The sequence below is a fragment of the Onychomys torridus genome, chromosome 21 (assembly GCF_903995425.1).
Source record: "Onychomys torridus chromosome 21, mOncTor1.1, whole genome shotgun sequence".
Taxonomy (NCBI): domain Eukaryota; kingdom Metazoa; phylum Chordata; class Mammalia; order Rodentia; family Cricetidae; genus Onychomys; species Onychomys torridus.
In genome coordinates, this window is record NC_050463.1 from 24225065 (window position 1) to 24240475 (window position 15411).

A 15411-nucleotide genomic window follows, 5' to 3' on the forward strand; every position below is an offset into this window, starting at 1 on the left:
TTATGTGTGTGTATGTGCACACACACACACATACACTTCTTCTGTGAGGTGGGGGATAGTAATGGGGATTGAATTTGTGGTGTCACGTATGCCAGCAAACACTCTCCCTCTGCTGTAGTCCCTTGGAAGGTGGTTTTCTTCCTTAAGTTGTGGCTTCCAGGCATGGTGGTTCACTTCTCTAACCTTGGCACTTGGGGAGCTGAGTTAGGAGCTCTTGAACTATGTAACAAGAGCTAGTTAGGAGCCATCCTGGGCTACATAGCAAGAGGTGAAAATACTTTTTTTGGGGGGGGGGGCTGGGAAATGGATGACAGTTGGTCGTGTTTACTTTTTCAACAGATTCTTAGGACTTATTGAGTACAAGGCAGTATACTAAGACCCAGTGAGTTAAAATAGATAACCGTGCCAATCTCTCTTTGTTCTTACAGTCTACTCCTTATTGAAAAGGATCTACACTTGTGTTCTGAAAGTTTAGGCCCACATGGATAAGAATAAATTGGTTATGTTGTTAGCTCTGTATATTCTAGATACCTTGCTCTGGGATTAACCAGTGACTAAGCATCCGCATTTGGTGTTCACTCTCGACCTCTCAAGTTTACCTAGATTATCACCTATTGGTTGTCAGAACAAATTGTTCTCCCTGGAGTGACTGCATTTACTGATGCTGAGTTCTACCTCAGAGCTTGTGTCTGCAGGTGTCACTACAGTGCCAGCCCTGGTTCTAACGTCTGTCTGTCAGAAAGGACTGACCTAATGCCCCTCTCCAGTGTATCCTGAGAACGGAGAGCAGCCACTGTCCATTCTGCTCTGTCTTGGAAAGCCTCCAAAACGTTCCAAAAAGGGCAGTAGTGCCACCTCCTGCTGCTTTTACTAGTTTCTGTGGCGTGGTGAAAATTTCATGTTGCTTAGGCTCATCAATTCAAGTAAGAAGAGACCATGCCATGTGTGAGGATGCATGCCAATAAAACTGCAGCACGCTGAAATCTTAGCAGATAGGAGGCAGGCACAGGAGAATTATTAAAAGTTTGAGGTCAGTCTGGGCTAAGTAGGGAAATCCTTTTTAAAAACCCAAAACAGAACCAAACAACCAAAAAACCCAGAACCTACTGAATGAGTATTTATTCTTTACCAAGAAGAAATACATTTTTCTAAAACTTTTGCCCCTCACATTTACCAACTTAGACAATGAGTCTTTACCCCCCCCCAAGAGTATGTCTACACTTACAAATTTACTTAAAAAGAAATTAATCTTAATTTATCTTAAAAAGAAATGCTTTAGATATACCACTGCTTTAAATAGTGGCTAAGTGATTAATTTGTGCTGGGGTCTAAAATAACCTTCTTAATTATAAGGGATTTTATACTCATTAAAACATTGATAAAAACAGAATACGTTTTGTTTTAACAGGTATATAATTTATCCCAGAATATTCAAGAAGATGATCTTCAACACTTACAAGTATGTCTTAGAGAATATATGCCAAAGTATTAAAACTTAATTCTTTCTTTACTGTAAATTCATGTTTAGAAGTCTATAATATTTTTGAATTTTGTATGGCTTTAAAGAAATGGTTGATTGCTTGACTAGAGGACATTTCTGATAGACTTGATTCATTGGCCAATAAGATGCCTGACTTTCAGATAAGAATAAAGATGCTGACATCTACTAGTCTGATATAAACAATGTTAGAAATGACTTCTTTCAGGCTCTCTGGCAGCATTATTTTAAATAACTTGGTTTGATAGTTATTTACAGAGTATGGAAGACTTGCAATGGAAGAAATCTACCAGAAGCCATTTCAGGTAAGGACGTGTTCTAGCACTTTAAAAACGTACTGGTGAGAAGCTTCAAGCCCCAAGGACATTACAAACTCATTTTGCACCAGAATTAAAACAAACTATTGGCATGTCATCATCAGCTTAGTAGTAGTTGAAGCCCAACAGGATAGGAAATGAAGAACGACTAGATTAGTTTGCAGTACTTTACTTGGGGGAGGATACACCTCCTAGTTGGATGTCATTTAACTCCAGAACTTAAGGCAGTAGAGAAATTAAGACAGTAGAGAAATTAAGACAGTATGTGAGATTTGTTTTATTCCTGATGAACTATTAGAAAGTGTTAGAGGTTTCCTTTCTGTGACGTATTCCAAATTGAAGTCCGTCTCTCTGCTAGTCTTTGTATCACATGGAAAAGTTTGGGTGGTTATTTTTGAAGTGCCAGCTTGCAGCTGATCTCCATACTGTTGACGGCAGTGAGCAGAGAGCAGGATAACTGTGTTTGCCTGCAGGTGTGTGGAGTTCTTCCTGTGTGGTGGCGGCTTTGATAGTGATCATAATATTAGTGGATTTACACGAATTTTGCCTCATTTTTATGTGGCACTTCTGTTTTAGGCAATCACTTTTATGAAACTATTGGACAGATCATGGCTTCCTTTTGTACATATTGGTGAAATATACAAATATATTTGGGTTATATCAGTTTTTCAAATCTAGAATAATTTATCCACCTAGGAGACTTTTGCCAGTGTCTGGGAATATTTTTGCCTGTCACAGCTTTGAGGGGAGGTTAATGCTACTGGCTTGTAATGTAGAGGCCAGAATTACTTTACTATTATGCAAAGGGCAGCATTGTACAAGTAATTGTCTGGGTCAAATTGTTAGTGTGAAGAAATTAAACTTTGTATGGATAAAACATTTGTGAAAATGGTCTCTTTAGTAACAAATTTATAGTCAGTGTAGACTTAGCCATCTCGAAGTAGTTGTTCTGGTTATACAGCTGATTTAGACTGATTTAGAATTATGATCTAAATTCTCTGATATACCTACTGTTCATATGACTCTTTACATGGAGTGAGGGTCTCAAGTGGAGATGATTAGTTGGTGCAAGGGTTGGGAAGTTGCTGTAGGTGGGCCATTGATTATAACTATGAAGAGTATACTAACCATCTGGTTATGGTAACCTTTTTTATTTTTACATTTTTGGTGCTGGGAATTGGACCCAGGACCTCAAGAATGGCAGCCATGTGTTCTGCCCGCCAAGCTACTTACTATAAAGGAAGTTTTCAGTAAACTTTTGTAAAGTTTTGTAAGAAGTGATTTGTATTTTCTTTTGTATGTAGACGTTAATGTTTCTGATTCGGGATTGGAGTTATCCTTATGAACATTCGTATGGTTTGGAAGGTGGAAAACAATTCCTTGAAAAAAGATTGCAGGTAAGCCCCATTTCCTGTAGAGAAATCGTATGCTGCAGACCAGGCAAAAGAGCAGGCTTCCTGGACATTACCAGTTACTGTCATGGGAATAAATGAATTGTCCTGGTCAAACAATGCTATGTAAGTAGTGAACAGTTGTCAAAGATACTCTGTTAAATAAAAATTAAGGAACAATTATTCCTCTCTCGAGTGAACTACCTACCAGTAACTATTCAAAGACTGATATTTTTGAAAGGGACTGTTGTTATTATTATTATTATTATTATTATTATTATTATTATTATTACTGTGTGTGTCTGGGCATGTACCTGTCATAGCATACGTGTGGAGGTCAGAAAACAACTTTGTTTGTTAAGGGATTTTTTCCCCCGAGCCAGGGTTTCTTTGTAGCTTTGGAGGCTATCCTGAAACTCGCTCTGTAGCCCAGGCTGGCCTTGAACTCACAGAGATCCTCCTGCTTCTGCCTCTCAAGTGCTGGGATTACAGGTGTGTGCCACCACTGCCTGGCTCAGAAAACAACTTTGTGTGATCATTTCTCTTTTTGTACCTTTACATGGATTCTTGGTACCTACTGAGGTCATCAGGTTGGCATGACAGCCATTTTTCCTGGTAGACCATCTGGCCTTTTAAAGAATTCAGATATCCTGATTCCTGTGCACTATGTTTCACGGAAGTATTCCTGGAAAATGACCTCATGAACAAGGTCATGATCCTTTATCCTTAAAGGCACTTTTCTGTGAGACTACTCAGGTATTTCTAGACTGTAGAAGACACATCTCCACATCCAGAAGACTGTGGAGAGAAATCCTTTTACTATGTGCTTATCATAATAAAATAAATTATTATGTGTAATGAAATAAATTATTTTATTATGTATGACAAAATGATAATTATTTTACATATAAGAAATGAAAATTATTTTATTATGATCTTTTATTATCAAAAGATTTTATCTATGGCATGGTACATTTCATTTCTCAACTGCATTCAAACACTTGGCACAGTATGATTTTCTTATTTCTAAAATGAGATTAATTTCTTACTCTTAGATTATTTGGAAGGCATTTTCAGACCTGAGAAGTAATTTATCAGGTTTATTTTTTCTGGTTATTTAGAAGAAAACAACATATAATGTATTAGTCATACTAACTAAACTCTGAAGTATATAATTCAAAGACAAGGTCATAAAGTTTTTACAGTGATACATCCAGTCACAAGTCTGCTCATATTTTAATTGTGCAGCTTGATGAGTTTGTAAAATGAGCATAGATGTGTAACTTATGCCCAGAAGCACCCAATTCCATATGCTTACCCCCCTGAAAACCTCTATCACTTAACAGGTTTTGTTTTTGTACTTCATACAAAGTATGAAAAGGTTCACAGAGATCCGCTTGCCTATTAGTTCATTCTTGTTACTATACAGTATTACACTGGTAACAACTGCCTTTCATTCTGTCGATGGAGATTTGGGTAGTTTCCAGGTTGTAGTTATGGCCGTGCATGTTTTGTTAGAGTGGCCTTTTAGAAGACTGTTTGGGAGAAGGCATGAGTTAATTAATGTCTAAGCATGCAGGCAGGGAGTAGTGACATACACTTCTAATCCCAGCACCGAGGAGGCAGGGGCAGGTGGACCGCTTAGGAGTTCAAGGCCAGCCTGGTCTGTGTAGAAGGCTCCAGGCCAGCCAGGGTTACATATTGGGACTCTGTCTAAAAAACCTCCAAATCTAGACATGCTAGTTGTTGTTGTTGTTATTATTATTATTATTATTATTATTATTATTTAAAGTTTAGGACTTTTTTTCATGGGCTGGTAAGATGGTTCATCAGGTAAAGACTAAACCCAGTGACCTCAGTTCCATCTACTAGGACCCATATGGTAGAAGGAGAGAATAATTCTTGAAGGTTGACCTCTGCATGTATGCCTTAGCATGCATGTGCTCTCCCCATCCCTCTATGCAGGTGCACACACATAAAAGAATGTGTTCATGTGAATGCAGTGCACTTGGAGGCCGGAAGTGTTGGATGCCCCTGGAGCTTCAGTTCCAGGCAGTGTATGCTCTTGACCATTGAGACATCTTCCCAGCCCTACACTGGAACTTTTGGACTGTACTTTATATTTTGCTCAGTGGCTATCTTTTAATTTTAGGCAAATTAATATTTTGATTTTTTTGGCTTCAGTTTGTTTAGTGTTTGCCTTTCAAGTTTATAAAAGTGGCCAGAAATAAACTTTCAGTAGTAAACAAAAGTACCCTCTAGAGTAGCCTGAGTGTGCTGTGTGTGTATATGTGTCCTTTTTAAAAGTTCGACAACAACAACAACAATCTCTTTCCGCTCTTTACTTACTTTTTCTTTCAGGTAAAACAGAACCAGCATGAAGAACTGCAGAATGTCAGGAAGCATATTCACAATTGTTTCTCCAATCTGGGCTGCTTCCTTTTACCACATCCTGGTCTTAAAGTTGCAACGAATCCTAGCTTTGATGGACGGCTGAAAGGTGGGGATTTCATGCATGCTAGCCTTATTTATTAGTGGTAGCAACTGAAAGTTTGTATTATATTTTGTTTTTGTTTTTTTGAGATTATAATGTGATTACGACATTTTTCCCTTCCCTCTCCTTCTTCAACCCCTCCCACATACCCATCCTTGTTCTCTTTCAAATTCATTTCCTCTTTTTCATTGTTGTTTGTTTGATGCATATGTATCTATGTATTTACATGTCTGTCTCTAAGTATAACTGCTCAGTCTGAATAATGTTAACTCATATGTATGTTTTCAGGGCTGACCATTTGGGATGGGATAACCACTTGGTTTGCTCCTCTGTGGGGAAGACTAGTTCACCTGCTCTCAGCATTCCTTAGCTGCCTGGAGATGTTTCCTTAAATGTCCTATTCTGGTGACAGCCATGTAAGGCAGTGTTCTCTTGTGTTGGTTCTAGTCTGCCTGTGGTTTCTTTGCCGATCTTCAGCACACTGATTGACCCATTTTATGATGTGCTCTTGCTGAGGACTCATGTCCTGAAGCTTCTGAAGGCTGAGAGCATTTCATAACTTCCCTGATTGCAGTCTGCTAACAAAGTTTCACTGTCTTCTTGAATTGATAGACTCAGACTGTGTGTGTGTGTGTGTGTGTGTGTGTGTGTGTGTGTGTGTGTGTGTGAGAGAGAGAGAGAGAGAGAGAGAGAGAGAGAGAGAGAGATTGATTGGTTGATTGATTTCAGGATTATTCTAAGTGTAATGGCAGACAGGTTGAAGTAGATATGATTTATACTGTAGCTACAAAACCAGTCTAATACAGAAATGTAGTATTAGTATCCTGTGTGATTTGCTCTTTTCGAAAAAGATACTTTAGTTACTGTAGAATTTGTTTTGAAAGTCACCATTTGAGCTGGAAGGATTCTGGGGAAATGGGAGGAATGGGATAGTAGAATAATAGGGATTTTTGTCTTGTGGGAGACATGGCATATTTAGATAATTTTTTTTTTAGAAAAAAAGAATATACTTAAGTAATAGATGCTTTGTATTCTTCATAACCAGAATTTCATGATTCTGTCAGTGAGGACTTGTTTGTGTTTTTTGGACCAATTTGGACTAATGTTGGCTAATTTCATGTCCATCAGATATCGATGAAGACTTTAAACGGGAGCTTCGGAATCTGGTTCCATTGCTGCTTGCTCCTGAAAATCTGGTTGAGAAAGAGATAAGTGGATCTAAAGTCACTTGTAGAGATCTTGTAGAGTATTTTAAGGTAAGTGAACTCTAATTTGACTCTGTCTAAAAAAGAAATGTAGTTAACTTTTAAAACATCTTTATGTACAAGAAATTTACTTTCAAGCAAAAAAATGTGTATTTTTCTGCCTTGAATTCATTGTATCAACATTAAGGAGGTATCAGGGTCTGGAGAGATGGTTCAGTTGTTAAGAGTACTTGCATAATCATGAGATCCAGAGTTCGCATGCTAGATGCCATGTGAAGAGCTGGGCATCACACGTTTGTGACCAGCTTCGAGAGGGAGGGGGCAGTAGGGTGGACAGGGTTTGCTGGTTGCCAGCTCAGTGAGAAAATATGAAAACCATTCATGAATCATATAACCCAGACTCACATGCACATAAATACTCACAGACAGAAGTGTGTGCACACCACACACACACACACACACACACACACACACACACACATAAACGATCAATCTTTTTTTAAAAGAAGGTTACAGTACACTGTGTCCTCTATTTAGTGAAACTATTTGTTCTCAGAGTTATCCCTTCCTCTTCTGCACCCCAATGTGGAGAGAAGAGCCACTCATCATATTGTAACACAGCTCTGTCATTTTGAGTGATACCTGGAATTGGCTGCATAATTTTATATCCCACATTCTCACAGAAATCTTCCCTTAGAGTTTGGAGAACTAGCAAGAGGAGCTAAAAGTATCAATTCTGGTTTGAGTCTAAATAAGTTACTTGTGGAGGTCTTTTTCCTGTTAGAACATGTTAATCACACAATGAATTAATAGTAGTTGTAGATAGATGGGTGGGAAATACAGCTAATGAAGTGAATGTAGATGCTTATCACAACCCTTGTTTAATATGAAATAAGTTTGAGTCAGTAGAAAGTTGAGGTGATGACTCCTATTTGAATGCCATAAACTTGTCCTCCTTACTCTTTCTTCCTCTTTTATTGTTTGAGAATTTTACACTTATGTGTTTGTTAAATCCGAACTCCATTTCCTCCTACAGCTCAGCCTCTAGCCCCACCCCCCACTTTCCCTTGAAACTTCATGTACTTTTTTTTAAGCCCAGAGCTATTTCTTATGCTTTGACTACAAATTAGGATTTCTTTTTCCTTTGAGTTAAAATATTTAAAGTAAAATGATGGATTAAAGTGTTTTCTAACATTGATTTGAAACATTGACAGTAGGAGAGATACCTTTTTATATAATGGATGATCTTTTACATACAGAATTCTTAAATGTGAGGTACAACTTTAGATAAGTTGTAATTGGAAACATTTCTGTAGAGTATATTTGGCAACCTTCCTATGTGATAATATTCAGAACAGGGTTAATTTTGTTCTACTATGAGTATGAGTTTTAAGGCCAAGAACTTCATTTTGGTGGTGTGAACTATTTTTAATATGTCTTTGGGGACATAGTATCAAATTGCATTTTATACCAATACAATGAATATTATATCTTTTTAGGCATACATTAAAATATATCAAGGAGAGGAACTACCGCATCCAAAGTCTATGCTTCAGGTAAGAGAAAGTGGGTGGGGTGGGGTGGGGTGGGGTGGTTGTATATGGTGTGGCTGTATGTAATTAAAATCATGGCTTTAGAGGGATGCAGAAAATGGCAGGACAAGAGCTTTATTGCATACAAGTGAATGATATGTACTTAAGAAACATGAACTCTTAAGGGTTTTGTTTTTGTTTTGTAACTGCAAATGGCAGGCCCCGAGCATGCATTGACTATTAGAAATGGGAGCCTTGCTACTTTGCAGATACTAAAAGCTACAAAAATTGAGTTGCATAAATGGTTTATCCCCTCTGAACTAAATGCTTTTGATAAAGAGATGCTGCTTAATATAAGAATTAGTTTCATTTGCTAGTAATGAGCTTCTTCTAGTGCAGGTAGACTTTCTCTGTGTGGGTATGTGTTCTTTGGGGGCACTGTGATTTTTAAACACTTTCTATGTTTTAAAATTTGCCACTTTGGGCAGTTCCTCAGTGGATTAACAGTATTTATATTAAAGCTCATGGAAAAAAACCCAACAACCCAGCTTGTGTATTTAAAGTGACTCGTGTGAATGTGGTTGTTCATACAAGGAATTTTTGATTCCTGGGGACTCAGCACAATTTGGGATTACATGTGTTTACCTCTGTCTGTTTTTTGAGCACACGTGATATATATCGTCTACAAACCTGCTTTAGTACAAACTCCCTTAAATCACAATCAGACAAGGAGTCCTGCTAATAAGCCTTTTTCATATCCTTTATACTGATACATACTTCCAAAGGAAAGAAAAACTAGAGGTTGATATTTTTCTGTTCATTTTCAGAACTACTTGTTGTATATAATCTATTATGTTAATAGGAATTTACAGTCACCGGGTACTTTTCTTCCCACAGTAATGGTATATTCAATTTTTATCTTTTAGGCAACAGCTGAGGCTAATAACCTTGCTGCAGTAGCAGGAGCAAGAGACGTCTATTGTAAAAGTATGGAGCAGGTTTGTAACTCCTGTTAAGCTTTCTGCTAGACAAGAGTGGAAGATACTCTACATTTAAAGTAATTGAATTTGTACTCCTTACATATTGTCATGCTACCTTAATCTGTAATTGTTTTTTGTGATCTCTGCTGGCATAAACTGTTGGAAAGTGAGTCACATGGTTAGCTAGTGTGCAGGATACATGTTTCTCTGTAGTTTTGGAGCCCGTCCTCTGTAGACCAGGCTGGCCTCGAACTCACAGAGATCTGCCTGCCTCTGCCTCCTTAGTGCTGGGATTAAAGGCGTGCACCACCACCGCCACCGCCTGGCAAGCTTCACTTTTAATTCAGAATGCTACTATTAGCCCATGGTGGAAGTCACTTTAGCTTAAGACCAGTAGTAGTTTCTGCACTAAGCTTGCTCACCTTTGAAATACTGTGTGTGAGGTGTTCTTCAGTCTGGTCTAGCAATGTGCTGTGCCACTGTGGTTTACTAGTGATAAAGAGAAGGCAGAGAACAGTGTCAACGCTGTGTCTTCCATTTCGGTGCTTCCGTCTCATGGAAGGTTCCTTGATTGAGGCATTTAAACATAAAAGAGCAGGATTTGACTGCTTAGGAGTTAGTATGCTCAAGTGTAAAACCGAGCCCTGTAGAGGTTTAATTTTATGAGACTAAAATATATGAGCAGGGCATACCTTGCAAGTGTTTCTTCTGGCATGTAATCTCCTTTTAATCTGGCTTGTACAGGTATGTGGTGGTGATAAGCCTTACATCGCGCCTTCGGATCTGGAGCGAAAACACCTGGATTTCAAGGAGGTGGCGCTGAAACAGTTCCGTTCTGTGAAGAAGATGGGTGGAGATGAGTTCTGCCGTCGCTACCAGGACCAGCTGGAAGCTGAGATCGAGGACACCTATGCAAACTTTATAAAGCACAACGATGGCAAAAATATCTTCTATGCTGCTCGTACCCCTGCCACACTGTTTGCAGTCATGTTTGCTATGTATATAATCTCAGGACTGACTGGCTTCATTGGCCTAAACTCTATAGCCGTCTTATGTAACCTTGTCATGGGGCTAGCACTGACGTCCCTGTGCACATGGGCATATGTTAAGTACTCTGGGGAGTTCAGAGAGATTGGAACAATGATTGATCAGGTTGCTGAAACACTCTGGGAACAGGTTGGTATCTATCTTTTGGTTTTGCAGTGACTAATCTCACTTGTGTGTGATTTCCAGCTCCCACTTCCTACCTTGTTTGTGTACCTGCTTTTCCTCTCTATGAAGATGACGAGAGCATGGGCTTTTGTTGTTGTTTTGATTTTGTTTTCAATGTAGAATCTCATTTAGTTAAAGGTTTATTTCTCTCTTCATAATTGTAGTTTACTTTGGTTAGCTTCAATCTGGTTTTTTTTTTGGTTGATTCTTAGTAATAAGTCTGATGATTATGCCAGGCAGTTTGCAGGGTGACTAGATTTACTTATAATATTTTTCTTTGAGAAAAGAAAATATTGTCAATGAGCAATTTTAAAGGTAAGGAAAGGAAATTTGGAAGTACAGTCAGTGCTTTGGGGAGGAAAATGGAATTTCTTCTAACCAGTATTAGCAAGAAACAGTGTAGGAGAAATGTTGAGTATTAAGTCTTCATGTCTTCTGTGAAGATGGTGACCATTTATTGCAGCTCTCCAAGGAATAATGCCACAGAGATTTTCCAGAGAGAGAGAGAGGGAGGGAGGGAGAGGACGAACAGAGTACCACAGACAGGGGCCACATCAGTTGTCTTTCACATGAGCTAGCTGAGTGCTTGCTCAGAAATTCTCTACTAAGGAAAGATGTTTTATATAGTCCGCCTGGTACTTGGGTATAGGTAATTTCTCTGTGGTTGTTAAAATATCTTCATTAAGTATGCAGACATCATCTCATCATTCCGTGGAGCAGAATGAAAGCTGAGGTGATTACTGCTGAGCAATAGGAGAGGTGTTTTCATGTCATTTCTGGGTCAGTGAGGCCCTGGGCTAGGATGCACAGGTCCATGTTCATTTAGGCTTTCAGTTCAAAGACTGAAGGAGTCCACCATTTTTTTTTTCCAAGAAAAGTGATTAGTTACTGACTTTACTTATAATAATATCATTATGACTGTATAAAGCAGTGGTTCTCAACGTCCCTAATGCTGCGACCCTTTAGTATAGTTCATGTTGTGCTGACCCCCCCACCAGAAACTTACTTTCTTTGCTGCTTCATAACTGTAATTTTGCTACTGTTATGAATCATAATGTAAATATTTTTGGAGATAGAAGTTTGCAATGGAGGTCTCAAGCTACAGGTTGAGAACCACTGGTATAAACTAACCCTCTATTAATTTGGACTTTTCTCTTTCAAAAATAACTCTTATGTATTAAGATCTCTTTTGGAATTTGTGTTGGGACATTTCATTTAGTTCAAAATTTTATCTTTTAAAATCAATCTTACTGCTTTGTTGTCTTTTGATATTTTCTAATAGAAGGTGGATTAAGAATTATCACCACGTGACTGCTTTAAAAATGATCTACTTTAAATCTTTGAATGTGCTATCTTCTACCACCTGGATTTCAATAACTGCAGTGTCTTCTGAAATGCTTTCTATTAACATTGATTCTAGGACTTTAGAGGTGCCATTTTTATAGAACATTTCCTGGGAGAATCTCAGGTGTGAAGTTTTTTTCAGTGTAGTATAGTGAGATAGGAACCATAAGTCACGACCCTAGTCAGAGAAGACTTGTGCTGTGTTCAACAGGCCTTGTCTAAAATCTCTTTGCATTTCTCTTTTCCTTTGCTTCAGAGGAGTCCCAGGAAGGTGAGAAACCTACAAAGTCTGAAATTCTTCTAGTCTTTAGCTCTAGCTTCACGGTTCTCTGAGTTACTCTGCTAACACGTCGCTCCATGTTTTAGGTGTTTTCCAAACTGTTTGAAGTTGCTAGACGTCCAATGGTTCATCGTGCTCTTTCTTCAGCACAGCGACAGAGACTGTCATCCACCAATAACAAGAAGAACATTTAGACAGTATTTTTAACTTTTCTCTCTCTCTGAAGTGTTCACACTTATACATGTAGGACATAAGCAGGACCGTCTGGGCCGGTCTGCATAAATGCTGTATACATACCAGATTTGATGCTGCATAGAGGGTATGGATTGCACATCCATCTCATAGGATTTGTAAAGGGTTTGAGTAAGAGGAAAGTAGTCATTTTGTTGCATTATAAAATGTCTAACTGCATTGTTTGTAGCATCATAACTTTTTTTTTTTTTTTTTTGGGAGAAGCATCCTTTTATTACTCACATTCCTGGTTATTTTTGTCATTGATTTAAATTGACTTTTTTATATCTGTTTTTATATGTACTCTTTTTTTACCTCATGTTTTTGTTTGTTTTGCACATTTCTCATACCACAGGTGTTGAAGCCCCTGGGTGATAATTTGATGGAGGAAAACATAAGGCAATCTGTAACAAACTCTCTCAAAGCAGGCCTGACTGACCAGGTGTCTCATCATGCCCGATTAAAGACAGACTGACAGTTCATCTCCTCCTGGACTCCACTCTCCCTTTTTCATGCTTGCTGTACAATGAGAACTCAAATAAAAATAAACCAAAGTTTACAATCAACTGTAGAAGTAGTTTAGTATGACTGGCTTCACAGATGGCTGCCACAGAGTGTGAACATGGTTGGTTGGTTTCCAGCCTTCTTCTGCTGTCTCCTTAGACCTGGAGATGGCTGGGAGCATTAGTTTATCATGCACATTTGTGCCATGTTTAATTCTTTTCTTTCTTTTTACTGAATCTAATGTTAGTGAAATTTGTCTTATGTAAAAGGATATTTCAGGGAAATATTTTAAGAAATCTATTTAGAGTCTCTTTAATATAGTGTCCCATTGAAATTTTAATTTTTAGAGAATTTATGAATCACTGTATCAAGAATCAGATCAGAATGACAATGGAGCCTTTATTGAGCCACTACATTAAAAGTGTATATTGCTTTACTGCCTTCAATGCCAGTATTACACAAATGCATGTATCAGAAATGTCACAGAAATCACATGACAACTCTTATAGCTGAGAAGGTAATTCTGAGGTGTACACTTGTCTTGCCTTTTAAAGTTTGTAAACCTGCCCTGAAAGGAGATGCATATCTGGGAACTTGACTGTCTTTCTGCAGTTTAGTCTTCATGTACATAAACTATGCTGTCAATCTTATTGGGGAGAAGTTCCATCCAAAAGTGTTGCCTACAGCTATGAGTTAAGAGTGTCTGTACAGTGTGCAGCTTTTATTTTCTAAAATTCACAGGTAGGGCATGTATATGAATTATAAATATATAAATACAATTTTGTATTAAAAGTTTTGTAGTTTATGGCAAAATCTGGTTCTGTGGTAGGCTAATAAGTACAGTCCCTGTGAAAGCAATGTTTGTGGCTCATGTCAGTGTGTGAATGCATAGACAATTTGAAGTTTTGATATATTTGTGATATTTATCTTCCTTGAGCACTGCAATCTCACCCCGAGGGAATTCAATGGGAATGTTTTATTGTGACTTGTCCTCTGTTGCATTTTAAAGTTATTTCCTGTAATTTATTTTCAGTACATAATTAAAAATTTGTTGTATATATAAAATGAAACTTGTGATTCTTTCTAAGGAATTCCTCACCATATAACTCGTGTGTGTTCATGCTGAAAAGAGTGTGTTAGGGTACATGCAAGTCAAAGTTCAAGGTGTTGACCTCAAAGCTAAGCTTGTAAGAGTTACTTTTTCTGTGTCTGTTTAATAAGGAATATTTGTTGTAAGAGCCTGCCTGCGGATTTATTAATTTTTCTGTTTCTCGCCCATCTCTATCCGTGTGTGTGTGTGTGTGTGTGTGTGTGTGTGTGTGTTATGTAAAGCTACCTTTTTTTTTTACATCCTCCTTTACAAAGACCTATTAAAGCACCCATTTTGTTTTTAAGTAAGGAGAATTTAAATGTTGAGTTGCATGCATGAAAGGTTTGCTAACTTTACTTTAGTTGGTGTATCTTGCCCCGACTTCCATTCTGGTCCTGGTTTTATGTGGATGTTTGTTTCCATCTGTAGTAACTGCTGCCCACTCATCCCATCCATTCTTACACAAAAGAACCATCTAACAAGGCTCTCTTTATTTCTCTGGTCACTTTGTTTTATGAATGCTGTAAATTGTTTTTATGAATGAAAAATAAAAGTTTGTTGTATACTAGCAGTTCTGAAATGAAAAGCTTCCTTTTTTTTTTTTTTAAAGTGAAGTCTAGACCATTGGACTCCATAGTATTTCTTGCTAAAAAACAGTGTTTTCCCTCAAGAATTCTCTTCAGGACTCCAAGCAAGCACTTGAGTTTCACCTGGAAGGCTCTGGACATGGTTAAACAAGAATCAGTTGAAAACACGAAAGATGGATTAAGACAAAACATTGAAACAACAATTCCAGTCTTGGTGCATTTTCTCTGGTACATTTTTTCCTAGTATTACAAGATAGGTTTGTTGTTTTTTTAACTTAAAAGATGGTTTTTCTCAATGACCTGATTTATCTTTTTAAAGACATACATCTTTTGTGAAAGGAACAACCATTTGGGACTCTGCTGTTGAGTATGCCTTATTTTTCATGAATATAGATTGCTAGTCATCCTTGCTTCTATAAAACATTTGTAAAATTAAATCATGCTATTTCACGTGTGAGGCTTATGTTTTCTTTTTGTAAAATTATGTATTTGTGTGTCTGTGTGTGGGTATGTGCGCCTGAGTGCAGGCGCTCCTAGAGGCCAGAAGAGGACATTGGATCCCTTTGAACTGGAGTGGTTGTGAGCTGCCCAGTGTGGGTGCTGGAAACAGACCTTGGATCCTCTGAAGGAGGTGGTGCTGTTAACCACAGCTTCTGTTTTCTAGCACCGAGCAGGGCTTGATTTTACCTGTGGAGTTGAACCAGGTAGGGTAGAGACCTCACTTCCTCCTGGAGCTTGTGATTGGC

General features: G+C 38.1%; 1 protein-coding gene across 4 annotated transcripts in view; it reads left to right on the plus strand.

The window, feature by feature from the left end:
• Positions 1-15115, plus strand: part of Atl2 (atlastin GTPase 2) — a 48526-nt gene extending 33411 nt beyond the window's left edge. For 2 of the 4 annotated variants that reach the window (XM_036170559.1, XM_036170562.1), the window contains 10 exons: positions 1409-1459; positions 1747-1803; positions 3120-3212; positions 5568-5706; positions 6829-6956; positions 8405-8461; positions 9364-9435; positions 10162-10593; positions 12230-12244; positions 12340-15115. In XM_036170559.1, the coding sequence (XP_036026452.1) occupies positions 1409-1459; positions 1747-1803; positions 3120-3212; positions 5568-5706; positions 6829-6956; positions 8405-8461; positions 9364-9435; positions 10162-10593; positions 12230-12244; positions 12340-12447 (1152 nt within the window). In that variant the 3' untranslated portion in view covers positions 12448-15115. The remainder of the gene's footprint in view (positions 1-1408; positions 1460-1746; positions 1804-3119; positions 3213-5567; positions 5707-6828; positions 6957-8404; positions 8462-9363; positions 9436-10161; positions 10594-12229; positions 12245-12339) is intronic. The other 2 variants (XM_036170560.1, XM_036170561.1) reach the window with 2 other exon arrangements.
• The last annotated feature ends 296 nt before the right edge of the window (positions 15116-15411 follow it).